The sequence below is a fragment of the Kwoniella botswanensis genome, chromosome 3 (assembly GCF_036426115.1).
Source record: "Kwoniella botswanensis chromosome 3, complete sequence".
Lineage (NCBI taxonomy): Eukaryota > Fungi > Basidiomycota > Tremellomycetes > Tremellales > Cryptococcaceae > Kwoniella > Kwoniella botswanensis.
In genome coordinates, this window is record NC_088601.1 from 650,155 (window position 1) to 677,750 (window position 27,596).

At 43.6% G+C, this 27,596-nt stretch overlaps 12 protein-coding genes across 12 annotated transcripts; 5 read left to right on the plus strand and 7 right to left on the minus strand.

Annotated features, from left to right (window-relative positions):
* Positions 1-43: 43 nt before the first annotated feature.
* Positions 44-753, minus strand: L199_008130 (uncharacterized protein; the record flags this gene model as incomplete). Its single annotated transcript, XM_064893813.1, has 4 exons — positions 44-272; positions 365-453; positions 528-549; positions 632-753. 4 exons carry the CDS (start codon positions 751-753, stop codon positions 44-46), a joined length of 462 nt encoding a protein of 153 aa, XP_064749885.1.
* A 658-nt stretch (positions 754-1,411) lies between these two features.
* Positions 1,412-2,776, minus strand: L199_008131 (uncharacterized protein; the record flags this gene model as incomplete). Its single annotated transcript, XM_064893814.1, has 6 exons — positions 1,412-1,565; positions 1,647-1,720; positions 1,787-2,019; positions 2,139-2,356; positions 2,492-2,696; positions 2,761-2,776. The coding sequence occupies 6 exons, from the start codon at positions 2,774-2,776 to the stop codon at positions 1,412-1,414; spliced, it is 900 nt and encodes a 299-aa protein (XP_064749886.1).
* Positions 2,777-3,196: 420 nt separating this feature from the next.
* On the plus strand, positions 3,197-5,280 carry L199_008132 (uncharacterized protein; the record flags this gene model as incomplete). Its single annotated transcript, XM_064893815.1, has 7 exons — positions 3,197-3,491; positions 3,564-3,649; positions 3,718-3,995; positions 4,112-4,323; positions 4,386-4,528; positions 4,596-4,739; positions 4,816-5,280. The coding sequence occupies 7 exons, from the start codon at positions 3,197-3,199 to the stop codon at positions 5,278-5,280; spliced, it is 1,623 nt and encodes a 540-aa protein (XP_064749887.1).
* Positions 5,281-5,805: 525 nt separating this feature from the next.
* Positions 5,806-8,458, plus strand: L199_008133 (uncharacterized protein; the record flags this gene model as incomplete). The annotated part of the gene is made up of 10 exons (XM_064893816.1): positions 5,806-5,979; positions 6,074-6,215; positions 6,325-6,444; positions 6,521-6,736; positions 6,816-6,933; positions 7,015-7,143; positions 7,209-7,440; positions 7,530-7,672; positions 7,748-7,913; positions 8,066-8,458. 10 exons carry the CDS (start codon positions 5,806-5,808, stop codon positions 8,456-8,458), a joined length of 1,833 nt encoding a protein of 610 aa, XP_064749888.1.
* Positions 8,459-8,950: 492 nt separating this feature from the next.
* Positions 8,951-9,545, minus strand: L199_008134 (uncharacterized protein; the record flags this gene model as incomplete). Its single annotated transcript, XM_064893817.1, has 4 exons — positions 8,951-8,982; positions 9,031-9,069; positions 9,138-9,427; positions 9,505-9,545. 4 exons carry the CDS (start codon positions 9,543-9,545, stop codon positions 8,951-8,953), a joined length of 402 nt encoding a protein of 133 aa, XP_064749889.1.
* A 258-nt stretch (positions 9,546-9,803) lies between these two features.
* Positions 9,804-12,608, minus strand: L199_008135 (uncharacterized protein; the record flags this gene model as incomplete). Its single annotated transcript, XM_064893818.1, has 12 exons — positions 9,804-10,130; positions 10,205-10,375; positions 10,468-10,596; positions 10,649-11,220; positions 11,281-11,495; positions 11,550-11,696; positions 11,752-11,823; positions 11,882-12,033; positions 12,119-12,195; positions 12,260-12,322; positions 12,390-12,515; positions 12,587-12,608. 12 exons carry the CDS (start codon positions 12,606-12,608, stop codon positions 9,804-9,806), a joined length of 2,073 nt encoding a protein of 690 aa, XP_064749890.1.
* A 470-nt stretch (positions 12,609-13,078) lies between these two features.
* L199_008136 (uncharacterized protein) lies at positions 13,079-13,635 on the plus strand (the record flags this gene model as incomplete). Its single annotated transcript, XM_064893819.1, has 3 exons — positions 13,079-13,301; positions 13,393-13,520; positions 13,612-13,635. 3 exons carry the CDS (start codon positions 13,079-13,081, stop codon positions 13,633-13,635), a joined length of 375 nt encoding a protein of 124 aa, XP_064749891.1.
* A 260-nt stretch (positions 13,636-13,895) lies between these two features.
* On the minus strand, positions 13,896-16,152 carry L199_008137 (methionine aminopeptidase, type I; the record flags this gene model as incomplete). Its single annotated transcript, XM_064893820.1, has 13 exons — positions 13,896-14,103; positions 14,178-14,250; positions 14,302-14,416; positions 14,537-14,754; positions 14,893-14,928; positions 14,980-15,004; positions 15,073-15,249; positions 15,389-15,480; positions 15,560-15,685; positions 15,754-15,798; positions 15,880-15,909; positions 15,954-16,006; positions 16,088-16,152. 13 exons carry the CDS (start codon positions 16,150-16,152, stop codon positions 13,896-13,898), a joined length of 1,263 nt encoding a protein of 420 aa, XP_064749892.1.
* A 353-nt stretch (positions 16,153-16,505) lies between these two features.
* Positions 16,506-17,622, plus strand: L199_008138 (uncharacterized protein; the record flags this gene model as incomplete). Its single annotated transcript, XM_064893821.1, has 6 exons — positions 16,506-16,555; positions 16,686-16,770; positions 16,855-16,967; positions 17,078-17,138; positions 17,219-17,329; positions 17,458-17,622. 6 exons carry the CDS (start codon positions 16,506-16,508, stop codon positions 17,620-17,622), a joined length of 585 nt encoding a protein of 194 aa, XP_064749893.1.
* A 300-nt stretch (positions 17,623-17,922) lies between these two features.
* On the minus strand, positions 17,923-19,569 carry L199_008139 (uncharacterized protein; the record flags this gene model as incomplete). The annotated part of the gene is made up of 7 exons (XM_064893822.1): positions 17,923-18,004; positions 18,104-18,336; positions 18,412-18,422; positions 18,512-18,606; positions 18,729-18,898; positions 19,032-19,271; positions 19,375-19,569. The coding sequence occupies 7 exons, from the start codon at positions 19,567-19,569 to the stop codon at positions 17,923-17,925; spliced, it is 1,026 nt and encodes a 341-aa protein (XP_064749894.1).
* Positions 19,570-22,772: 3,203 nt separating this feature from the next.
* On the plus strand, positions 22,773-25,270 carry L199_008140 (uncharacterized protein; the record flags this gene model as incomplete). Its single annotated transcript, XM_064893823.1, has 2 exons — positions 22,773-24,886; positions 24,979-25,270. 2 exons carry the CDS (start codon positions 22,773-22,775, stop codon positions 25,268-25,270), a joined length of 2,406 nt encoding a protein of 801 aa, XP_064749895.1.
* Positions 25,271-25,591: 321 nt separating this feature from the next.
* Positions 25,592-27,114, minus strand: L199_008141 (uncharacterized protein; the record flags this gene model as incomplete). The annotated part of the gene is made up of 6 exons (XM_064893824.1): positions 25,592-25,987; positions 26,158-26,282; positions 26,373-26,399; positions 26,467-26,575; positions 26,682-26,777; positions 26,911-27,114. The coding sequence occupies 6 exons, from the start codon at positions 27,112-27,114 to the stop codon at positions 25,592-25,594; spliced, it is 957 nt and encodes a 318-aa protein (XP_064749896.1).
* Positions 27,115-27,596: the final 482 nt, after the last annotated feature.

Here is a 27,596-nt window from a genome sequence, read left to right on the forward strand (position 1 = left end):
CGCTCTTGTCTTCTGTACTCCTCGACTCTCTCTTCAAAAGTCACTACGACCTCTCCCTCTCCAAATACTCTAAAAACCCTTTAGCGAACTCTGTACACATTTTAAAACTACTTTCGAACCCATCTCTCCCACCGTAGTAAGGATCCGATATCGCTTCTGCTTTCGTGTTAGATCTCCCTTGTTGAGCGATGGGGATGGAAGGGGAGAATGAACCGAATAGGGATATCTGAGAAGGGGAGGAGGTGGTTTGGCGGTGAAGGAGAGTTTGAAGGCTACGTTAAACATATATCAGATATACCATTCCGTTGTATGTTAAGGAGATGAATGTCTTAGAAGAAAAGAAGAGAATAGGGAGATAGCTCACTTTGACTTATCCATCGCTAGAATATAATCGAACTTGTTGAAATCATCTTCCACAACTGCCCGAGCTATACTATCCGCTTTGATACCGTGCTATATCAAAGCGATCCAATACAGTCCAGGTCAACATAAGATTCAGCCGATCAAGTAGAATACTCGATATTCACCTTCTTACAGACTGCTATTGTCCTATAACAACAATAAGATACAGCATCAGCTAATTGTCCTTTGTTTTGGAATCAGAGAGTTGTAGGATCACGAAGAAGCTAACCTATCATCAGCGTCTTCTCCCTCATGATAAGCACCCGTCCCAGCCGAGTCTACATGTATGTCAAGTTTGTCTTTGATAGTGGGATGAACGGCGATTTCGTGCTTGAGCACCGCTTCAGCCATTGGTGATCGACTATGAGTATACACGATGAGGAGAGTAAGCTTTGAGTTGTCGCCAAGGATGTTGTCAGACGAGCTCACCATATACTATTTAGCAAGATCAATACAGTATATCAGCTAACCTTCATACTAAATAATGTAAATGCGGCGATATCAGTATGAGTACAAGCGTACTTACTTGCTGTTCCATGATGATAACAATGTTAAGTCGTTAGCTGTCCTTTGACTGATTATGGGAACAAAAAGCTTGTGCTCACCCTAAACACACCATTAGGACGTTAACCCTCTCCCGTTGATGCTGCTTGGTCATTGTGCTTGTGCTTGAGGATCACGAAATTCAGGAGAGACCGAGATGAAGGATATTGGTAAAGCAGCGAAACAAATGAAAAGGAAAGACTAATTGAGAATCGAGTTTGTGTTTTTATCGTAATCTTATCTTTGGAGACTCGTGGCGATCTCCATCCCCGTTTCCTCACTCAGAACACTTCCATCCAAATCTATGTCTACTGCTATATGGACATCGTGACAGCTGCCCGTGCGAAGTAAGCAGCATAAGAAGACCAGATCAGATGAATATATACAATACGATACATTCTCCTGTACTTCGTAAATAATCATAACTGTTATACCTACAAACGAAGTCCAACCTGTCCACCCGGGTTTATGCCCTTCTACCGCCCAATTTACCTGCCAATTCAGCCCTCAATAGATCCTCTTTCGACTTCATCTCCAACCCGCTCTGTGAACGTAGCTCATTGATCACATCTTTGGTTTTACCGAAATACACTGATGAAAGGAGATTACGCATTTTGATTCTATGGTACGGAACGTAGAATCACATATCAGTGGTTGGATTGGTTGGTTGAATCCTGTATATGTAAGTTCGAATCACTCACTCCATGTCTTCTACCATTCTCCCTATATTTGGTATATGTCCTTCAGAGTTGGTTAAGGGGTAATCTACTTCTGCCTATTGACGGGAACAAAATGTCAGCATAGCTTTATCAGAGCGGAGTCATGTATATTCCTAGCTCACCTGTCTAGTCATACTACCACTCAAGGTCACACCACCCTTTCCCGTACTCTCACTCTCATCAACACCTTTCAACTCTGCCTTAGCTAGCGTTTTCGTCTCCAACACTAACATCACTGTAGAGGTCAATTTGTATTTCGCCGATCTTCCTCTTTCTTGACATTCAAATACGTGTAGGGAATCCCATGAGCCTGAAGGGGTGGTTTCTGGTTGATCTGATGTAGGTGATGAGAGGACTAATTGTGTTGTGCATTGTTCAGGCTCAATCTCCATATAGATCGCGGAATTCGATCATTCAATTATACGAAGAGATGGGCTCTGATGATGTATCTTATCATGATAAAAAACCACTCACCCTTCTTCATCAACACCACACCAGCAAAACTAATCTCTTTACCCTGTCCTGGATCATCCTCCAAGTCCCATAGATACACACTGGATATTCCACCTTCAAAGTACATTTCCCTATAGGTATCAAACGCTGCGTTGAGGGATACTTCCAATTCTCTCAGTCTCGAAGATGGTACAGGTCCGCCGGTAGATGTGGGTAGGTAGTTGTTAGACCATGGAGATCTGCGAAGGAAGTATTAGCCTGGCTGATTATAAGGGATAGCCTTCCTTATTGTACTAGATATAGAGAGTCGTCCGACGATAAAATAGACAATGGTATAGATGATTCACTTATGTCCCATGGATCGCTCAACTCACCTAAACGAATCACCATCCCTGTTATAATCGCAACCCAGAAACTCCCTTCCTTTCTCACCATCCGCCAAGACCTTCAACGGCTGATCTACATTTCCCAGTAAATCATCTGTATACTCCGGTGCCAGGTCACACAGCGCATTGACGTTTTCCTCTACTCGAGTTGGAGGTAAACGTCGGAGGAGATCAAGGAGGGAGTCGAAGGTGACTGAAAAACAACCAGTGAGTTTTTGTCATCGTACTCGAAGGAGCAGGTCATTCGATGTACTTACGATCTACTTCTGCCATTGTGAGAGATGTTATTGCTGTCAGTCGATGGTATATATACGTGCGTCGTTGTTTTTGTCTCCTTCAACCGTTAGTCTGGTCGCCAGGTATGAGTTCATGGTCATCGTCATGGCTCAGACGCGGTGAGAGGTCAGCCTGATAGCCGTGATGACCGATGTGAGGCTGATAAGTTGGTGACACTGGGACTGTTTCGGGATTACTCCGACCGTCATCGTTCCTGACTGACCCCGTTAACTCGACTTTTTTCGACATTTTGGCATCACCACAGCATCAAAGAGGAGTTCATCTTCCTCTTCCTCTTCCTCATACTGTCATAGAGCACAACACCACCATCTGTATATTCATACACCTAGATCTTTGGAGGTCATCATCACTAGCGACATGCTATCGACCATCTCACGGTCAATCCATCTTTCCAGGATGGCATCAGCGGCAATAGCAGGTCCATCGAGGATCCCCCTCCGATCTTATCCACTCATACCTTCAAGATGCCTATGCAAACGACAGAGTAGATCGCTGTTCACCAGAAGAGGAACTTCTTTCTGGACTCAGTCCTATCCTTCATCCGAGTCACCACAGATTCCTTATACCCCTCCACCGCCGGACCAGCTGATAGGTAGGAATGGGAATGAAGAAGTGGATGGGCAGAGGAGGGATAGGAAGCAGAGGTATCTGGATAGTCTGATGGATAAGGCTGGAGAACTGAGCTTGAGATGTGAGTCCAGATCCTTTCAAATGAATCACGGTCACTGCGAAATACTGATGTCATCTGTAATCTACCATGTAGGTTCGGTGCTGGATGCAGAAGGGAATTGGACAGCTGAAGAAGGGAAATATAAGAAATCTGAATTATGCAGAGAACATGATCTGGATGTGAGTTTGACCTCGCACCTATAAGTCTCACCTGAGATCGAAACTAATCAGTGGAACTGGTCAAATAGCCTCGGGATCTTCGAAAATTGGATTCACTCGCACCCAACCTCGTACCCATCATCCTAACTCGACGAACATGCATCATCGTATCCATGCTTCACATCAAAGTCTTGATCAAACCCGATAGAGTCATCGTATTTGATAATTCCGAAATTCAAGAATCAGATACTCAGAGGAGATTTAAATATCATTTAGAGAGGAATATCAAAGCTGGTTTGGGTATACAGACGTCAGTTGATAATGGGAGTAAGGATTGTGAAGAGGCTGTGTTATGTTATGAACATAGGTTAGTAACCTGCTAACATTTGATATTCGATACTATCACTATATTTCCTGATTATCGTTCTTGATCGCTCTCCCTTTACTCTGGCAAATGCTAATGTCTCATTCACAACACTATAGAGCCCTCGAATCTGTCCTGGTAGCTTCCGCCAATGCCTTGGAAGAAGAGATGGCATTCACCAGACATTTGGTACAGCATCTTTTATCTGACTTAGAAAGTGATATAAATAGAGAAAACCTGAAGAGATTATTACACTATTCGAGGAAGATAGTCGGATTTCAGAGTAGGGCTAGATACGTTAAGAGAGCAGTAGACGAGGTTCTTGAATCGGGTAAGCCTAGACCAGTATACACACTTGGACCTTGTGCTGACTCAAAAGATGGTACTTGCTAGATGAGGATCTGTCCGCAATGTACCTCACCTCAAGGGCTCAAGGTCGTCCGAGAGCTTTACACGATCACGAACAATTGGAGTTATTGCTGGAAAGCTTTGTCAAACAGGTAGAGGAAATTGTCAGTGAGGTCGATACGACTGTCGTGAGTAACATTCATATCACACGGTAGATCAAGAATGTGAGACTGACGGAGCATTATTCTTCTTCAGGCCAACATGAACTCTACGCAGGAGATAGCAGAACTGATGCTCGATTCAGGACGCAACGCTCTGCTGGCTTTGGACGTCAAGATCTCAATAGCTACGCTTGGTATAGGTACAGGAGCGTTGATAGCTGGTCTATTCGGTATGAACGTGAGTATCCTTGTCACTCTCCCTTTCTTTGTTAATGCCACACTTGGGCTGGGCTGATTTTGATTTAATGTAATAGTTGACCTCATCACTCGAATCAACACCATATGCTTTCGTCGTCGCATCGGGAACAGCATCCTTCATTGCCCTTTTAGTTATGATCTACGGCACCAAGACACTTCGTCGAGTCCGAAGAGTTGCTTTATCCGACGGACGATCTAGAACCGACGAACTGTCCATATTGATGAATTCGAAAAGATGGGATAGATCCGTGGAGCAATTCTCAAAAGGATATGATCCTTTTTTAGTAGATAATCGGAAGAAACAGTTATTGTGGGATAGGATATTATGGAAGAATTGGGGGAATTCAAAATCAAGGGATGATAAGAAGGCTTCGATGATGAGATATAATCAGATACAGGCTGCAAAGCAAGCTCAATGGAAGGCTGCTCAACAAGCTAGGACGTGGAATAGAGGAAGTAGTAAGAATATTGGATCGGCAGATGATCACAATGCGACACCACCTCTTTGGCGCCACGAGTAGGAACACGGGGGAAAGGGTTAGGTAGCAGTTCATCCAGGCATCAGGTGTATCAAACAAGCTGGAAGGTTTGATAATCGGATGGAGTCTTAACGATTTCTGTTTTGACAAGTAATAGCTTATACTACGATTTGTACTTTATTGTACTCTCTACCACTCACGCTTACGACGTTGTGTTGCCACATTTGTTCGAGTATCAGTTTGTAGCTACCCCCTCTCATAGATCATGATTATAAATACGGATATGCAATGCATGATAATGGACCAGTAAGATTACTTTCGCTCTTGAAATGTATCGTATGGTGACAGACCGCCTTTCCGCCGGAGAGTAGGGTACAATCACATGTGCCGTTGTTCTTGTTCGAAGGTCCGAGTCCAAGTCCACCTTTCAATCATGTGTGATGCTATTCTACTACTCTGTGAGATCTTTCCTCAGGATTATTATCATTATCGCATTATAGCCTGAGCTGGGATACCCCTCCGTCTGGCCGAACGTGACGATATCGATATAGTATATAGCCTGTCATCATGTCTCTGCTCCCGCCCAGCCAAAATCAAGCTGGTCCTTCAACCTCCTCCGAGACTCTCCACGCTCACTCCAAGAGCGATACAGCCCTAACTTCAAGACAGAGGGAGAAAGCCCCGTTGCGGAAGAACGTAGATGTGGATGAGATCAAATTCGATGACAATGGACTTGATCAGGTATGTTACATCGTATTACAATATAACATAACACCCTTGAGCGAAATATAGGTCAGTAAGTACAGCAGTACTGAAAGCGATTTCTATTTGACAGGAAATCGATCTACTCATCTCTCAATACCTCGAATCAAGGAATATACCGACCATAACGCAATTTTGGAATGAGAATGTATTAGGTATGAATGATTCGAGGGAGAAGAAAGAGTGGATAGAAGATGTTGAAAGATGTATACTAGGTGAGTTATACCTTTAATTTATTGTGTTTTCTACTGATACCCCTTATTCTGTATATTGTGCTTGGTGGAAATGAGATAATACTGACCATGTCTATATCCACCTAATCAGATGGCGACTACAGCTCGATAGAAGGACTAATCTCCAAACCTGGTTTACTCAAATATCAAACTCAGAAATCTTTCTTGTATCTATGTTGGAGACAACAGTTCTTAGAGCATGTAGAGAATAGTAAGTGCAACAATCTATAGTCACAACAAAATCCCGCCTATGTAATTGACATTCGATCTTTCTCTGACGATGATAGGAGAATCTCAAAAGGCTTTCAACCTCTTGTCCAAACGACTAAAACCATTAGAACATTATCAACCTGTCCCCTACGATTTTTACTCCTTGTCGTACTTGACATCAGCTTCGACCGTACATGATGCTCCTACGTTTCGAGATTGGGCGGGAGTAGGACCTGAGAGGGAGAAGTTGGTAGCTGTATGGAGGGAGTTGATGGGTAGTGAGAGATGTGATGGTGAGATACTTCTTGCTAGACTTGAGGTACTTGGGTATAGCTATAGCCTGAGCTTGACTGATGGGTGATTCGACTGCAGATAGCGAGAAACGATATGTCGCTCCTGATAGGCTGCGGACTCTACTTAAACAGGCTGCTGCCTGGCAAATTAGTCAGGTTGGATATGCAGGTGATGCAGGAGCAGTGAAAATACCTACGTAAGTACACCGGTATGCTCTATGCATATATCCCTCTTGCGAAAGGCTATCATACTGATTTCGTCGTTACTTGTCATATAGCCTGTTGACAGACTATCGACCATTACAACTCCCTGATCGGTTATACCACCTCATCAAAGGCCATACGGCGAATGTGAAATGTGTAGACCTGATTGGATCTCATGGGGAACTAGGAGTCAGCGGAGCGAGGTGAGTGTGCTATCTATCGACATCGAAAATATCTTTCTTGGTTGTTTACGTATTTCGCAATGTAGCGATTCTACCCTTCGGATATTCTCTACTGAAGATTACACCACCAAGCATGTATTGCAAGGTCATACATCTAGAATATGGAGTTGTTCTACTTCCGACTCTGGATCACTGATCGCTAGTGGTTCGGGAGATGGGTCGATCCGATTTTGGGATGTGGCGAGTGGAGAATGTATGAATGTCCTGTATGGTGATGGAGGGGATGTGTATAGTGTCAAGTGGAGACCTGGAAGAGAGGTATGTCGCTGATCACCTGCCGATCATCTTTCCCGGAACGGTCAAGATAGTTTAAACCATATGCTAATGGATGATTGGCTGGATGTCAGGACCAAGTGGTTTCAGCGAGCTACGATAGGATCTTACGTTCATGGGATATCGAAACGTCCAAACAACTTCGGACGTTCTCGGGTCATAGTCAATCTACTTTGGCAGTCACTTTTGATTATACGGGTAATATGATCGCTTCGGGGTAAGCCAACCCCCTTAATTAGAGATGTCCTTTTCATGTTCCGCTGCTGATATGATGCTTTGTATATGGGGACAGATCGAAAGATAAACATATAAGATTGTGGGACGCAGTAGGCGGAACGTGCATCAAGAATATTACTGGATGTCTCGGTGAGATAACTTCGGTAGAATTCGATCAACAAGGCAGATACCTCTTGGCGGGATGTAAAGATAATTCCAATAGATTATGGGACTTGCGTATGGTGAGTTCGACTTCCTTCCACAAGATAGTATAATGCCTCTCATATATATATATACCTTGTTCTCCGTATGACCTTTTCCATCACTTGATATATCTAAATTCCCTGCTGGAAGTAACATATAGATCGTCAGAGCTGATCCTTTTCATGTATAGCAACGCAACATATACAGATATACAGGCCACCAAAATACTTCTAAAAACCTAATTAGATGTTCGTTCGCCCACGACGCATCGTTGATCATTGGAGGATCGGAAGATGGTTGTATCTATCTATGGGAGAGGGAAGGTCCTTCTTCGACCTCATCGTCGTCAATGATAGCTCCAGATCAAAAAAGTTTATTACCCCAACAACCGAATGGTACACCGTCGTTTTATCCCCCCAGGGAGAAGACAATGACAACTACAGATAAGACGAGTATCCAGACTGTCAGACCGCTGAAGGTATTGGAAGGACATGGAGAGGGAAGTGTGTTTGATGTGGTTTGGAAGGATGGGAAGGTGCTGAGTGCTGGTGAAGATGGGTTGGTAGGTGTTTGGGGTACGTAAGGAGAATCAGTCTTTAGAACAATAGATGGAGCACATCCGACTACCGCTATATACGAGATCAGATGCATGCACACTGGCGTACAGAGCATTAGCATCTCATTCGATACAAACACCACACCATGATGCTTAAAGAATGCGCAGAGATTCACAGAGCGAAGGAATGACGATGTTCTCGAATCGAAAGACAGCGCATTGCAATGTCATAAAGTACGAGTTATACACATGTAACGATACATAATAAAATGCCCTGTGGTATCAGCGTTCCCTCTACTGCCTGATCACAAACCACAGTGCATAAGCCTATCAAGCATACAATTTGTGATTACATTGATACAGTAGGTATCCCACTTCAGTAATTGCGTTTTGAGTTGTTTGGCGGAACCAATATGACAACCAAGAGCGTGATTATCATCAACGCCATACTCATACAGAAAAAAATGAAAAAGGCTAGAATAGCAAAGTCATCATTTAGTAGAATAACATGACATACCTTTATGATCGATCTATTGCATCTTGCAACGAGGCTAGGTGTAAAGACCGACAAGTGATATTATCAAATGCACGATATTTACCTTCGTCGTCATTAGTTTTGGATGAGCTTCCCTTTCTGTCTAATATGTAGTTTTTTCGTCACATCAGCACCATCTTTGATTCCTCTCTGAATTCCTTTCAAACGTACCTTCCTTGAGGATGATCTTCTCTCCTTCTCTCAATCTAACTTCAAATTCCTCTTGTAAAGCCTGGACTTCGATAGGCGGAAGCGCAATGACCTCTTCAATTATCGTTACAGTCTTATTGTTTTCACTGGGTTTCGCACCGGTAATTTTGACAGGGGGAGGAGGAGGAAGAGCCATTTCCGTCTTTTTATTTTCATCCTCCTTCATAATTGTAGCACTGGATGTTGTAGAGGAAGTAGAAGGGACCGTTCCCTCGTGATTGTGACCTTGACGCAGAGTCGGATTGCCATCACTGTTGTAGTGTAATGTTATATTAGACAAAGTTGACTTGGTTGACGAAATTAGGCAAAATCTCCAAAGGTAACTCACCTCATGGATGATGTTAACGGTACTTCTAAGTTGGTTCTCATCTTATCGTGGTTGCCAGAAAATAGCTCAAATGTTATCACAATTATGAGGTGGGTGAGTGATAGTAATGTGAACAAGTTAGTTGAGAAGTTCTCCTCACTATGTCGATACAATCAATGCTCTCTATCTAGTACGACTTCCGAATAAGAAGGTTCACACGACACCCTTAGAAGTCGAAACATTACTTCGTACTTCAAGCGCAAGCAAAATCGTACTATACATTTTCATACCAATTTACAAAACCCTATTCCATTGTATACCTAAAATAACAAATCCTCTTCGGCACCTCTAGGTCTAGGTATATCAGTCTGATAACCAGCTCCACCACCATTAACAAACTCCAGATCACTCAATTGACCATATACGTCATCTGATATCCCACCTCCTGTCACAGCAGAGGGAGAAACAGGTGACTGGGCGTTATTGGCAGGAACGGACGATACAGGTCTGGCAGGAAGGACAGTAGGCGCTCGAAGAGCGGAAGATGACATTCCTGAGCCGGAGGGGGTGATCAGATGTCGTTTTGAGGAAGCGTTCAAGGCGGGCGAATCGGGTAGATAGCGAGCTTTGGCAGTTCGGATGAATGTCTATATCGAAGAATTCCATTGACGTTAGTCATATTTCACGGGGTGAGCAGTACTGTTTGATGTTCTCAACATACATTTGGGTTCTTATGATATATGCTTCCCAAAGTACCTGTCTGCAACAACAGTTGATCGAGCATTCCCTTGTCCATCCTATCTGTCTCTGTGGAGATCACAGGTTTCTCAGAAAGGACGATATCCCTCGCAGCGGTCGGGTTGGAAGTGAGCAGACGCCAGTACATGAAGCCCTGGGAAAATGTGACGTATATCAGCTCAGATCATCACAGTACATGTTACACAGGACATGACTGAATAAAGAAAGTTGAGAAGTATTACTCACCCTATCTCTTAAATCCGGATTCTCAGCTTCTTCTGTCGCCAACTTCAAGACTTTCGGTAACAACTCTTGAGCAGCAGTAGGTCTTCTGATGAATAACTTGACGACTGCAGTAAGAAGGGCTAATTGGACCTGTCACATTGTGTCAGTAAAGATACTCCTAACCGTGTGATTATTCACTCACTTCGGCAGGTTCTTCCTTGAAAGTAAAAGCGAAATCCTCCAACAGCTCATCGGAATTCTCGATCCTATCGGAATACTGACCGATAATCCAGATCATCGAAGATTTCGCTTCTGGTTCATCCAACACATCCAGGTTCTCACATAAGGTAGTGATGATCGATTCATATTGATTAGGGTATCTTCTGAATATATCTTTAATCACCACTATAGCCTCTTGGACCACATAGGAAATCTTCGTCGCAATGAGGTTCAGAAGCGTTTGAATACATTGATCCGAAGCTGATGAGATCTTGATTGCTAGACGACCAATAGACCTTACGGCTTTCCTGACGAAATCAACATCGACTTCTGTAGAGTATTCTTTCAATTCTGCTAATACCTCTGAAACATTCTCTTCGCGAGTGAGTCTATACATGATTTCTAATTTAGCCAATTTGACGTATATCGGATCGTTATATTTACAGAAGAAGACTTTGACTTCATTCTGCAATATGCCGAGACGACGTTGGATTATCAAGAGGATGTTTCGTAGACCAACGTATTGGACTTCAGAGCCGGATGATAAGAGTGTGACTGAATGAGAAATGCGATAAATGTGAGCTAGCAAAGAAACCGAGTATATGAGAAGCTCACCCAATGGAGGGCCCATCTTTCTTTCTAGCACCCTCATCAACACATCGTCCTCCATGTAGTTCATGAGATACAAGATGACCTTGATGGTGGTCAGTACGACCGCACTGTTGGCGTGCTGTAATCTAACCGATATACGTTCGGCAAGTTGTTCGGCTTCGAGATGAGTCTGAGGTACAAATGACATCAAAGAATCGAGGATATATATTTGGCCCCATCTAAGTAATGTCCATCAGCGATGTTTGGGTATTTTTGGGTGAACGACGACTTACTCTGAGCATTCCCCTAGCGCAGCGACGAGTTTTCCTGCCACATTTCCATTCAATTTCAATACTATATCATCCCCCCTTTCTGAGATTTCCACCAGAGCAGCAACACAATTAGCCACTACAGTGGGATTATGATCCGCCAGTAAATCTCTGTCGGGTCAAGATCAGTAAGCTTTCATTCTGGATTGCCAAAATTTCAGCTCACCTTAACATTCCTACGAAACCTTCTCTTTCCACCACCTTTCGTCCAGGTTCCGAAGCGTACAATTTTGCGACTCTGCGACGAACATATATGTTTTCAGTTGGAGAGGCCAAGGTTGTGATAGCTCACTTACGCTATTGCAGCTGTTTTCCTAACATAGGGATCTTGGTCCTGAAGAGCGTGACGCAATGGATCCACCAGCGCTTTGACTATGGCTGGTAATGGTATGGAAGACATTGTTCGAATAGCTAATCCTCGAATCAGGGGGTTACGATCCGCGCAGTCCTATAAATTCCGATATCAAGTATGATGAGCATAATGAGATTGGCTTACAGCGCAACGGAGGAGCAGGTAGGAAAGGTTCACTTACCGATAAAAATCCACCTATGGCACTGGTTATTTCCTCCGGTCTCAGTCTCCCGTAGTTGACCAAATATAAGTACACCACTAAATGTTACCATATGTTGGTCAGCTATACCTTCTGATACGGTCTAAACATGGCGTAGCTCACTCTTTTTGATCTCCAATACCTGTATCTGCATACACTGCACGATGTCAGGGAACAAGGGTGACACTATTCAACATCCAAGTCAGCTTAACCATTCACACCTTGTAGTATAGTGGTAATGAGGTAAGCTCACTATCATTCCCCATCGTCATATTAGCTACAATCTTCTTCAAAGCTGTCTTCTTCCTCAGGAAACCTTTATCTCGCTTATCGTTGGCCCCTCGTAATTCATCTCGGAGTTCTTGGGCTTTACCCCGGGCTATGAGGGTGAGGGCGAGGGTGAAATTGAGTGTCTGCTAGCTAGGGGATATACTTTCATGAACAGCTTACTGAATAATTTGGCATCCGCCATGCTGTGTTGTCTATTGATCTATTGAGGATGTTGTAGAAGAGTGGATGAGGTGCGGTGTGGAGAAGTGACACATTCATAGACTATCTTCCAGTCCAATTCCACCAAATTTACCTGTTCTTCTAATGGCTGTGCCTCTATATTGAGATGGAGATAGGTTCACTCTTTCAGCTGATCAATCAGGTGTCATGTATGGCTGTCTATGGATAATATCTTGCTTTGGATGGATCAATAAGAGTAAGTAAGAGTAGGCTTTGTTGTCAACAGGTCAAGAGAGTGGCTTCGTAGCTCACACGCGTGCACTGACCACCTCGAGTTGTGGGTTACGTCATCACTTTTTACTGGTCACTATGAAATCAATTTACAGCAAATTCATTCGATGAGTGAGGATTTCAATCTGTCATCCCTCATATATCCTATACACTCTGATCATACCTGCATATCTACATCGAATCAACAAAGTCTTATTCAAGATGTTCACTCATCGTCTACGCTCCCTCCTCAACACCTCCACTGCCATCCCCAGATCATCCACATTGACATCATCGGCATCCCGCATAAATCAGTTCCAATTCCAATTCCGATCATACTCCACTCCCACTCCTACACCACCATTAGATAAAGGTGAACAAGCGATATACGATAAGCTCAAATCTGCTTTCCCAGGTAAGAGGCTAGAAGTTCAGGATGTATCTGGTGGGTCGAATCCGCTAGTCTAGTGGACTGCTTTGTCAGGTCCTGTCCGTGATCAAATCCCAGATCAATCGATTGCTGACTAATATTTCAGGAGGATGTGGTTCATTCTATGCCATCTTAATCTCATCGAACAAGTTCAAAGGTCTATCTACTATAAAGCAACACAAATTGGTTAATGCGTGTTTGAAAGAGGATATACAAGGTATACATGGTTTACAGGTGAGTGAATAATAGGAATAAACACCAAATATCATCCACTAACATCGATTTGAAATGGATTTGATTGCTAACATGTAAATTCCTATATCAGCTAAAAACTATACCTGAGGAGTGAGCGGCTAGCAAACAATACAAGAATATAATACGGCCAACAGATGGAATGGGACAGAACTCCATGAGCGTATACGCAGATACGATCAAGGCGGATGAAATGTACTGTATCACTAAATATATCATATCTCTCAACATGATAACAAAGTAGTAGAGAGGCAGAATCTTATTACATATGCAATGCATAGATAATCACATGTCCATGACACAAAGTGTGTTACTAAGACACTCATCCCTATATCACATATGAAACGTCGAGCACCCCTAAGACCCATTAACATGCAACTCTTTCACACCTTCTGCAGCTTCTCCAGTGGGGGTCCCAACTTCAGGAGTTTCATCTCCCTCGTTAGGCGTCGCAGTACCGTTGGCGTGGGTTTTCGATTTCGACTTCTTCTTTTTCTTCTTGTGTGAGCTGGATGAGGTGGTCGTGGGTGGTCGAGTAAGGATTTCATAGCCTGTTTCAGTTATCCTATATCACAAACATAAACATATCAGCTTCCTTCAGCGCCGATTATACCGATCGATGGAGAGAGGTGAGCTCACAGAATAGTCTCTTCGAACTGAGCAGACCTTCTACCATCTAATGTCACAGCCGTCCAATCATCCTTCCAATGATCTGAACAACTACGTCAGCTAAGTTTGGACATCATTTACGAAATAAGCTCACCGAGATTGGCTGTACCGAGGTTGATCATAGGTTCGATGGTAAAAACATGTCCAGCTTCCATCTTACCCGGCATCTTCGATCCTCCATAATGTACGATATTCGGTTCACAGTGGAACTGAGATATAACAAAATCAGCTGACCAATCTCCGACTCAAATACACCCTCCCCACTCACGCCCCTCATCCCCTCAACTGTCCACCCCTCTGACGACCAGATAAGGTAGATATACACTTACACGCTCATGTACACCATGTCCAGTATATCTCCTGACAATACTATAACCCTTCGGTCTGACAATCTCTTCAATCTTATTACCGATCTCTCGATATGGTACACCAGGTTTACATATCGCTATAGCTTCGTCCACTGATTTCTTCGTCGTAGCTATCAGATCGGCAGATTCATCGTCTATCTTGCCGACGGGGTATGTCGCATTGAGATCACTGTGGAAGCCTGTCATGTTTCGAACAAAGAGTCAGCTGAAAAGTCGATCACGACCAGTAGCAATCCAACTGACCTCCGTGATCTGCAATATAGCGGGTATGTCAGCTTGAAATTATACGATGCTCTCACGGGATCTTGGCAGCTTACATAGTGATACATCCAGATTGACAATGTCTCCTTCCACTATAGCACGCGTGTCAGCTATGAGTCATTACCAGAATACCAGCAGCTCACCTAGCGGACGTTGATCAGGAATACCCTAATGTGCAGATCAATTATCAGCTTCTCTATTATATTGATTGATCAATGCAAGAGGCGGAGACTCACGTGGCAGATGACCTCGTTGACACTTATACAAACACTTTTGGGGAATTTGGCATAGTTCAGCGGACTGGGATAACAGTCTCTATCGATACATGCTTGATGACAGATCGCATCTAGCTCGTCGGATGTTATGCCGGGTTTGATGAAAGATGCTGTGTAATCTAATACTTCTCGTCCGAGCTGATAGAGGTGAGTGACAGGCGTGAGTATCTAGATCCTGTGTGGAAGAAGTTGACTGGTGATACGAGGTCGTTATGCAGTACGGACAATTTACGGCGACAAGGTGGAAAAGAGAAAGCGTCACTATGAGGCAACATACCTTACAGACATATCTCATAGCTTCTATCTCCTCACTATTCAGAATCTTGATCCTTTTCTCCCTAGTTGATTCAATAGCCGATACACCTTGAGCTGTAGAGACCTCGCAACTATCAGCATCACACATACCACGAGAAAATTGACTAAAAATGTTAGCCTCAATTGGACTTACGATGATCTGCATAATCTGGTCGTCTAATATGAGGCGGCACGACCCTCTTAGGTGATAAGGGATATACAGGACGTAACGTTCCGGTGAACTTGTAATTTCTCATGCTTGGTGGTAAAGTTGATTCTTCTATGTACACATTGATCATTAGTCTTATAAATCATTACTTTGCAAAGACCTTGGAGATGAGAGCTCACTATTGGCTTCATTTTGAGCGGCTAGCTGGACTATACTATGTATAGCTTTATGGTTTGTCTAATTAGGGCTTCTCATCAGCTCTGACTAAAAGCAAATGTAAAACTCGGGTTGAAGTGATAGCTCACCCCTAGACATTGGGAAATGAGTATTATCAGCTGTGCACATAAGAACCGAACGCAAGACGACGGCTAATACTCACAATTCTTCTTGAAACAATCCTGATCACAGAAGAAACTACCTGCTATGCCCAATCTATCCCATCACAAGTGTTAGCACAGCATGCGACCATTTGTCTGAACATGCCCATTGATGCTGAATGAGATGTACGCTCACTTTTTGCAATTGGGACATTCCAACCTCGAGGCTTCTTTCTCACCACATCCAGCACAGGTGGTCATCTCTGCGATACCTTTCTTCTCTTGCTGATGATGATGGAGATGGTGTAGTTGAGAACGAGACAAGAGAAGAAAGGACAAGCTACAGAGAGAGAGAAGGAGAGATGTATGTCTTGGACTTCACAACTTTACCGGTATTTTCCGTATCACGTGACTCGACCTCTAACCATCTGAATATCGATGATGTCGAGCGATCTGGTAGAGTAATTATCCACAGTATATACATCATGCAACTCATCGAGAGAACGAGAGAACGACTGATAAGAACTGAGACGAGACGAGATATTCTGAGCCATTTACCGGAAAAGATTAGAACGATAAACTCACAAATCCAGAATAGCAGCAGGTTAGGATAGATGTCAAAAGCAGGTTCATTATTCCGACATAAGGGGTTCAAGGATGCTCTGTGAGTTTGGTCAACCTTCAGTCATCCTTTTAAGATAGTGTATTGGCTATAACATACTGACCGTACCTCTTGGACATAATTTTTGATGTGCGATCTGTTCGACTGACATGTTATCCATCTTCTGACTTAGCCGAGTCCTTGCTTGGGTACCAGTAGGAATATTCTTCACCAGACATGTATATTCCCTAGCGAGCGTAACAGGAGGCAGCATGCAGGTGAGCGAGATCACCGTCGTACCTGTACTTGATTGTATCCGAATTTTTCGATTTATACTGACGAAGACTTGTTGGAGTAACTAGCCAACATTCAATCCGAACTTGTCTTCTTCACCATTACATCACGATGTTGTACTTCTCGAACGATGGTCCGTGGCGATCAATAGATTCAGGAGAGGTGATGTGGTGACATTATGGTGAGTGTTAACCGCAACTCAACTCGTCTTATCAACATGAACATGCTCCAGTACACGACGACTATCCGTCACAAGTTGTCGTACCAACCAAGCTCACCATATATTCGTAGGTCACCGCAGAATCCCGAATTATTAACGACAAAAAGGATAGTAGCGTTAGAAGGTGACCTGGTGTGTTCCTACTTCTCGCACAGGATAATCGAGTCAGAAACTATTTGTATATATGCTGATGGACATGTCTTATCTACCAGGTAAACCCATTACCTCCCTCACCGCCTACACCTATACGTATCCCCCCAGGACACTGTTGGGTAGAAGGAGATTCGAAATATCAAACGAGGGATTCAAATACGTATGGTCCGGTAAGTCAAAGTCTTTACTCTCAATCTCACTACATACCACCCTATCACATTGAATACCCGAATGACCAAAAAATCCCTTGCGATAATTATTTGCTGATCTGACAACATGTTTCGTTGTTTCAACGCAGATACCCCTAGGTCTGATCACTTCTCGAGTGGCGTACATCCTCTGGCCATGGCCTCGAAGGGGTATCGTCGATACTGACTTACCGACAAAGTCGAAAGGGAGAGTAAGGACATTGGGTCAAAGTTATCTGCAGAGTAAATTTGGTGAAGCCTTGAATAACGATTAGGAGGGAGAGGATCGTTGTTACCAATACTGGGTAGAATGGTAGAGGCGCTTGTCAGATTACTTTTTCTTTGTTATCTTAGAGACAAAGCGGATTATTTGTACTATTATAGCATTTTCCCCAAGATCATCATTACACCTCGCATTTTTGGCATTTCCAAGTACATCATTATATCTATGTTCATCTATATATGCTTTTCTATACATGTCACCAACATCTAAATGCACAAACTAGACAAAAAGTACTCCATCAAAGCTCCTCGTGTAGAGACGCCCTTTCCCCTAAGTATGTAATCACCCCTTCTTACACATTCACGTTCTCACCCACAACACCATATATATCTGTTCGTCTCTGTACACCCAACGGAATCTGACTTCTCGTATTTCTACCAAACGCACAAAAGAATTGGTCAACCTCTCCGTCATCATATTCCCTTCATTGCTCAGATGTAATGTAGATAGATATTAGTGAGATGATCACTCACTTTACTATCTGATCATCAATCTCAACCAAGAAAAACTCGCCTTCTTCCTCATAAATCCTCTCAACCTCCTTATCTTCCCCAGGAGGCGTATCATCCACACTTCGTAACCTACCTAATTGTTTGCCCCATGGGTCGAACGCTATGGATTCTCCCCATGAAGTTCGTTTGGGGTTATGTGCGCCGTATTGCGCTGAGGCGATCACGTATGATTGGGATTGGATGGCTTGGGATCGCTGGAAGATGAAATACTCTGGTCAGACATGTCGAACTATATGAATAGAATGTATCTGGGTGCGGCAGAAACTCACGCATAAAGTAGCTTGTCAAATAGAAAGCCAAAAACGGGAAAAAAGATCAGTATAATAACTCATAAGATTCAGTTCTGAGAAGGTAAAAAATAACACTAACCCCAATGATCACGTCCAGTCTTGACCATAAACGCCGAAGGGAACAACAGTGTAGTCGCACCTAGCCTAGTGAGTATCATCGATAATTCTGGGAACCTAAAGCGATCTCAGCACATTACATTTCCAATGCAAATGCCATAGTATTAGTGGGTGTATTAGTGGGTCTCTAAGCCCTGGTATTCAGAAGGATCGTAGGATATCGGAAACCCTATACTTACCTTATATCATAACAAATTTCCAATCCTACTTTGCCCAACCGCTCAATGTCCACTGGAGGGACGACTTTCTGACCGGGGAGTATCCTATCGGATTCGCCTGTTCGTTGAGGTGGGGGAATAGTTCCATCTTCGTTGGGTGGTTTGGTCAATACGACATCGTATAGGTGGAGCTAGAACAGAAGGTGAAAGAGGTGTGGTTTTAGCTATATCATATATCTTCTGTCTTCTTCCTACTACCCTAAGTGAGGCTCAAGAGGACTCAAACTCAACGAAAAATCAGTATCGAAATTACAAAATACTCACCTTTCTATAGTTCGCCTTGACCTGACCATCCCCTCCAATGACTACATGGGAATTATAAAACCTTTCTTCCTCCTCACTGTCCGGTCCTTCATGTATCCCCACGCTGATCGTCACTCCCAGTTCTTTCGCTGTCTCCTGTAGTCCGAGGGTGTAAGGATGTCGAGCGAGGGGTAAAGATAATTTACGAGATTCGGGGAAAGATTGATTGATGAAATCTGATGCTTCAGGTAAGAATATCGCCTAGTTTATGTAAGAGTAAGTATGAACGAGTCAGTTAGCAGTGTAACTCAGTACTCGACAGACGCTCAAGTATGTAGTGATATTGTATCGTATGAAATCTCACCTTCGCACCTGCTTCAGCAGCTTTCTTAATCACTTTCTTCGATATCTCCAAATTATGTACAGGGTCAGCAGTAGATCGGATTTGAGCTACGGCAATGGTCGTCTTCGTACGAGCGACAGATGTGGATGGTGACGATGACATGATGCTTCTTGATAGTGGGTGTGGTCGGATACGTGAGATTAGGGTGTTCAGCATGAGGAGAAGAGTCAAGCGTAGACTGGATACTATACTATAGATAAATAGATGAATCGATGAGCTGCCAACTGGTGTTGAGATAGTGCTCTGCGAGTAAATTGCTCAGTTGCGTGACGTGATGGATCTTAAACCATCGGTTAAATCCGTCATTCAGCAGTCATACCCAGATTTGACCAATTGATGACTGGTGCAGTTACTGTATGATATCGTATGTATGCATAGGTCGTCTTCACAAAACACGAGATTCAAGATTCAACTTGCTTACATCTACAGGTCCTTCACGGCTCAGGCGAGCAAGATCCTCATACTAAAAAAGTATGTTATCAACTACAGCGCTCGAGATTCCCAAGTTATCTCCAACCATGGTACTGATAGAGCGATATCGAACTCTACTTCGCAGAGCTAACGGGATGCGGTAGTTTATCGATTCTATAACCGTAGATGGGAAATGTCCTCGGTATAGCTGGACCATGCGTTAGGAGTAAGAAGATGTCCGGTTTTGTATATGGATATCTAATGTCGTCTCTCTGTTCGTAGTATCGTACAATTTAGAAACATCCAAGCTGAGGTGCTGCATCGGACAATGACTTATTATCGGGATCTTATATACATATAAACATCTCGATCAATGGCCATTGGTCGACAGGTAGATGTAAATGGACGGTATGAACCTCCTTTTTCTGGCCGTCTTCTCTTGTATTGCCTCGGCTCGGTGGCTTGGAGGCTTCAGCTAGAAATTAAATCCGGCTTCGAGAATCACGTTGGGCGTTGGGCACTGTGCATTGTGCATCGAGCATCGAGCAGTACAGTTCTCGAACATGATATTCACCTTATGGAGGCCAGTGTGTACATCAAGCATTTTTAGCTCACCAGAGATACATTGTGATAACTAGCTAAAAACTAGTTCCGAGCATGTTGAGTTGAACATCTGCTCGCTGCCTTGCGGTAGCGTAGCCTAGCTGGTCTAAGATTAGCTGGTGCATACAGTAGATTCAGGATCCCTTTCAACATTCCGGAATCACCTGCTGAACCCTTGGTGTCCCAGAAAAACAAAACTTTAATTTGGTGTTTAGCCGATCCTTGTCCCTGGAATGTACGCGTACCAAAGACCACTATTCCTTCCCATTCTTTGACGTGTCTTATCGGTTGTACAGATGCAATCGATAGAAGAAACCCACTCCTTATGCATGGTACATCAGTTGGTACATCTTCATCTCTGTGGGTATCTGGCACTTAACCATACCAAACCTTACTCTGCCCTTTGGAGTCTTCGTCCATCTCTCGATTGTTCTGTTCCGCTCTACTCGTTTGTGGATATTTATCCGTTGGAATTTGTTGTCTGTTGGTCTATAATTCAGAAAGTCGAGGTTGGGAGATAACATAATCTGGAAGTATTGTACAACCATAACAAAAAGCCCAGACTATATTTCCAACCTGTCATTTGTGGAGTATCATATGTTCGTAATTGGTGGTTGTATTCGTTTTGTTGGCCAACGAGTATAACGGCATATTCGTATCTTTGGTGACTATCCTCCTCTTAGCCCCTGTCTTTTCTCTATTTTAAGGTACTTACTTGTCCTTCTTCACCTTCTCTGTATTTACTTGGATCTGGTTGTACGTTTTGTTGCACCCTACGTCGATCTCTATTGTTCTGTTCTTGTTCTTCTTCTTTTCGTCCCCTTGTACCACACCACTTGATCTGGACTAGACAAAAAAGGAATCGGTCGGAGTATAAGGTATAAGGATGATGGATGTTTAAGGGGAAATCTACAATAACAAAAACAACAACATTGATATCATCAAAGGAGTCCTTGGTTCCATCCACCATCAATCACTTGACATCCACCAGCATCAACAGAACAAAGAAACATCTCCCCTTCCTGGCCCCGCCTCAACAAAACAAGGAATTAAAATCAATAATCGTTCACGTTGATTGATCAGCTTATCTCTCAAATACGACCGCTGCTCTTCCTCCCCTCGAACCATTTAGAGACCTACATAGACAATCGCATTGACCTCACTAAGTCCAATTTCAGCAACCACAACGCTCCTTAGACCGTACACCCACATCCTCACTCTCATCAACATTGATACCTCGCTTTGACCTCTTCTGTCGACTCGTAGGCTATCTGCCCCACGCTCTAAATTGGCAACATTGACAACAAGTATTACGCCACGCAACGCTAGAACTGTCACAGATTGTCTTCAGACCGCTCAACTCAACCCAATCCAACCTAATCTGGCGTTGGCGAGGTGCCCTCGTGGATAGCTTAGAGGAGAGAACCAGAAGAAGAAATCAAGGTAATCTTCAAACAACAGGGATCAAAGGGGAAGTCTGTGCGTGGAAGAAGAACTAAAGAAACGGACGGCGAAAGAGACGATCAAAGCTTATCAAAGCATCCTAAGACATTGATCGTCTAGAACAAGAGAATAAAACACAACAACCATCTCATAGCACAACACACACCAACATATCATCATTTCAGCATCATCATACTCCTTATCATACTCTCACTGGTCTTCTCACTCGCTGCCATTATCATCACATAGCAGAGATAAGCATTCGAGTGTCATCACCTCAGCAGACCGTGACGGGGTATCTTCCACCAGGTGAGTGAGTTCAGAGTGTAACATTCCTCATTTTTTGTCTCGAACTTTGTTTACTTCTCTCAATCCCCTCTCTGGGACTGGAACCGGATGTCTCACTGTGATTGTCATCATTCTCAATTGGACCGCAAGACATGTCTCATCTTGCCCTTCCACCTTTTTCCATTCCTATTTTGGAACTGCCCTATCCAAATCATGACATGCTTGATCAGTCCGGTTTATCATATTTCACAACATTTACCTTGGCAACTATCCTTACTCTCTTCGATCCACTGGTATACCTTTGAACTTGCCAATCTTCCCCACATCCTTGGCTTCAATCTTCTCACGCAGTAAACAAATCTTCTTCTCCTCCCGTTGTTTTCGTTCAGATTTGCTTTCTTATTTTCTGCATATTACTTTTCCGCTCCATTTAGACCTGTTGTCCGTTAGCTCTGCGAGCATTTTTACGAGTCTCATTCCGCTCTATACTTGCTCTACCTTACATTCTTTGCCTTTCCCTTTGCCTTATCTTGTATCGTTTAGCATCTCCTCCCTCGGCTGGATCGCTCATGCTCCTTGTTCGCCCACAGCATACCTCACAACAACCTCTCAACATGTCCCTGTTCGCCCCTCGACCTGAAACGGAACGTGCCTCCGTCCTCCTACCCAACGTCACCTGCTCATCCTGCTCAGCATCTATACCTCTATCAACACTAGGTGAACACGTTTGCGCCGCTGCGTCTCCTCGAGGTCTGGCCAATCGAAATGTTCCTAGACCATCTCAGATATCTATCCCACAAGCTCGACCCGCCATGGCTCGACAGCCATCATCACAAGGACGCGGTCCTTCACCTACCAATGTTCCACCGCCTTTCGCTGGACCCTCCAGTGCTCACCCTTCGCCATCGGAATTCTCCATACCTCGACGACCTTCCGCAACGAACCTCTCACCTCATGACGGTCCATCCGGCTCTTACTCTGCTTATTCTATCCCAGTCAAGACCCCTTCTCCCACAAATCCATTCTTCCCCCATCCCGATCAAGCTCAAGCTGGCAGTTCCGTTCATGGCTTAGGTATGGGTGCGGTAGAACCCCAATCCTCCCCGATGATAGACACGACCAGCGGAGGAGAGTCCGGAATGGCTGGAGTAGGTAGAAGGGCTTTCGCTGCCGCTGCTTGGGGTGTGAGAGCCGGAGTTGCACTAGCGAAACAGCATATTGAAGCTCCTGCTACATCTCCTTCTTACCAGACAAACAATCCCGCTTGGCCTCAACCACAACCTGCATCCCAGTCTTCCGCTCGAGAGCCCGCTATCTTACCTAAAGTTCCACTTAGCGGAAGACAGCTCACTGGACCAAGTCCGACTTTCGGCGCTAGACCTGAGATGCATCACTCGCATACTGCTCCAATGGTACCAACCCATTCCTACTCTCCACCAAGAGCCAACCCTGCCTCTCCACCTAGAAGGTCGGCCTCAGCCATGTCTCACCGATCCAATCCTTCTTCGCCACCTCGCCGCAAAGAATCGCTATCATCAAAGGCCAGCAGTCGATCGGGTCAGGGTGAAAGTATCTCTCAGCTTCTCAGAGCAAGAACCAAAACTGCACCTGCTAAATCCAATAAACCAGGTTTTTTTGATAAAGTGAAAGAAATGCACGAACGAAGTAATACGGTATCGCCTGTATTGGGCATAGGAATGGCCAGAAGTACTTCGGGCGGAAGTGGAAGTGGTCGAATAACATCAAGTCCGCAGACTACGACATTCGATCTGGAAGATGATGATTACGACGATCAACAATCTGCTTTACCTTGGGCTACGCCGTCTTTAGATGAATCGCCCATGATGAACCGCGATAAAGCCAATGGGATGAAACATCATCGATACCCCACGGCGGGTAGTGAGGCTTCGAGCAGTTCCTCGAGCTCTAGATCGGGTAGATGGGGACCGACCAGCGGAGAATCAGAAGAAGTGGTGACTCCCTCGCAAAGCTTAGAGATGCTTTCTGATCGAGTATCGTCAAAGAGTAATCACGAAGCGGGGATGAGGTCGTTCAATACCAATGCCGGCGGTGTGAGTATGGAAGGAAGAGATATATTAGATCAGATTGGTGAAGAAGATGAAGAAGAGGATGAAGGTGATATGGTAGTCTTCGGTACACCCACATCGAGGAATATCAAAGATCCGCATCAGCATCAGCATCATAATCAGAAATATCTCCCTAATTCTCATTCCACTTCTACAATAACTTCTGTTCGACCCTATCTTCCTACTACCGTCCCTCATTCTTCACCCAACCGGATCAAAGGTCTTCCTTCATCTAACGAAAATACACCTATAAAATCGCGCTCTAATTCGCACTCGCATTCGCATAAATCGTCCACATCCTCTTCCAACAGTATATCCTCTACCACCATTTCGTCGAATACCCAAAGACGTAACAAGGTATGTGTGAAATGTGGTGATGCCGTCGGAGGATCCAAGAGATTCGTAGAGAGAGATGGAATAGTACTATGTGAGAAAGATTGGAAGAAGATGTACCTACCTTCCTGTAGACGATGTAATTTACCCATAGAGAAATCGGCTGTATCAAGTTCGGATGGACAACTTAAAGGGAAATGGCATCGAACTTGCTTTACTTGTTTCAAATGTGATAAACCATTTGAAGGTGATGATTTCTATGTATTAAATGGAAGACCCTTCTGTCAATTCCATTATCACGAAGAAAAGTGAGTCCAATTGTTTAGCTTTAACCCCCACACACCGACCCTCCTATGTAGTAAGTACGGTACAAATGCTGATTTATCTTTGTTGTATCTAGCGGTACTCTGTGTGCATCTTCTTCATGCCATCAACCAATTGAAGGATCATGTATAGTAACTCCCGGTCCTAATCCTCAGAGATTCCATCCTGGACATCTGAAATGTGATCATAGAGGTGGAGTATCAGGTGTTCATAATTGTCGTGAACCCATGGATGAATATTATGAGATTGACGGCTCGAGGTATTGCGAAAGACATGTTGGAGAGGCGTTGAAAGGGAATAGATCGATGAAAGCTGAAAAGAGAAGAACGAGGTTGGTTGATCTACCATTCGGTGTTGGTGGGTTTTAGATTTTAGAATTTACATACACTACTAGATACAGGTATAAGATTAAAGTTGTACATATATATATACATTCTTGTAGAATTCTTCATATGGACTTTACAATTAGTCGATGGTATATAATTACGATGGACATAATTCATCTGTTCATCGTCTTTTCTTTTCGGTATTCTTGCTACACTCTATATACAGTAGTTAGATCATTGCATGGATTCTTCGAACCCGATCTCTACTACTACATACACGCCTCGTCCGATGATCTATAGATACAGCAACTTTAACTTCTCATCTCCCAATAGATCCACTGAAAATCGATCGAAAAACGTATCTTAAACGATGTCCCTCCGATTCCTACCAATCTGACTTGTCTGTGTTTCTCCAATTGCCGAATCCAACCGTTCTCTTTCCATTGATTGGTCCGGATTCACAAATTTACTAGGAGGCAATATCCCCCAAATCAACAAAGCCAATACGACAGGTAGATACTCCAAAGTTCCAAATAAGCTCTCATGGGTGGAAGCGAATCCGAAAAACCCCTGTCCAGTCTCGGCTAATCTGAAGGTCGTTCGTAGTAAGATCAAGAGCGAGGTGAGTAAGATGGTGTACAGAAATGAACGTAATTTGTTGAGTGAGGTGGTACTGGTCAGGTGATGAGTATAGGTAGGTTGATGGGATCGATAGATTGTCAGGAGGAGAAGCAGGAGGAAAGAGGTGAATGAGAAGCACTATGGTGTTAATACTTGCATCAGCCAATAATCCTGATTGGGATAGAAGATGTATGTTGTCTTGAATTATTGGTAATTTGGATGTGAACAGTTGGGCTGAATGCGGTTGAATGTGGTTGATTGATTGATTGGTCGAAGATCATGTAGTACTACAATGACTCATCACTCACCTGAATGGCCAATCCTGCCAATAAAATATCATTGGCCTGTTCTGGCGTGACGCTCGATGGGTTACCTCGTACTTTGGCAGATTCGGATGAACCGATGAGAGCAGCTCCAACCGCTTGTATGATGGCTGTGGAAGCAATGACATATGATCCAGATCAGTATATGCGAGATAAGTTGCTCAAGTTAATTTGTTCAATGGCAATTTATATGAACCCACTAGTCACTATATCAGCCGTTACGAAGACTATTCATATTATCGATCGATGAATTAGCTACGTCTCTCCGATGACTAAAGACCAGACCAGACGCACAGATCAGTACCTTCCTAGGTGAGATGATCAACAACCTCTCTGCACCTTTATAACTCCTAGTAGCTATCGATAAAGATAGATAGATGGCAGCTGAGAACAGGACTGGTGCCTATGTGCGATTGATCAGCAATTCGATCATCATTACTTCAACAGCCTTGTGTAGGTACAGTAGGTAGGGGATAGTACTTAGCCCGTTTAAAGTGTGAGGGACTTACCACCACGATGAGAAAATACTGAGCTACGAAACTGCTAACTACAAAAGGTCTTCTACAACTGGATAACCTCGCTGCGTATCCGCCAATTTCCATGAGCTATGTATGTAAGTGTGTATCATGATCAGCTCTTTATGTATTTTTGTACACATAATGACTCGGTATCGCTTGTGAACGAAATGTTACTATACATGTACATGGTGAAAAAAATGAGACAAAACAAACGACTCACCGCACCAACCAATATCAAACTATGAAACCATCTTGTTCCCCGCTTCCTAGCCAGCCAGAAAGAATGTAACGATACGCAAATCGTAAATGTTATTATACCTATTATACCCAGTGCCAGCGAAGGTGTATAACCGTAGATGATAATGGATGCTTCATCGTCCTTTGGATTGGGATTGATGGGTCCTCGATAGGTCGTTCCGGACATGATGATCTACTAGGTCGCAGGTATGGATGGATGTTGACCGTAAGGTTTCTATTCAAATTCGCGCCTATTTATAATCTCCTATGTCTATTCCGTTCCGTTCAACCACTTGATATAAGAGAAATGAGCGTAACATGTATTCAGTATCTATACCAACAACTACAACTAACGATCTTTACGAAATCAAACGATTTTTTGTTAATGGATCTTACTCTACGTCTCTTTGAATTTTTGCCAAGACAAACACTTAAAACAGGTGACAAACCACAATACCTAGGCACCATCGACGATTTTACCAGATCAACCCACTCACTGTAAGATCGCATCCTGTTGTATGTCTACTCGTATAACTGTATTGTAAGCTTGAATGGAGGATTGCGTTTATAGTATTGTACATCCATCTACATCGATGTACTGTACATATACCAGTAAATGATTAGATGCGAAGTCAACCTACATCAGATTGTATAAAATATATAAATATA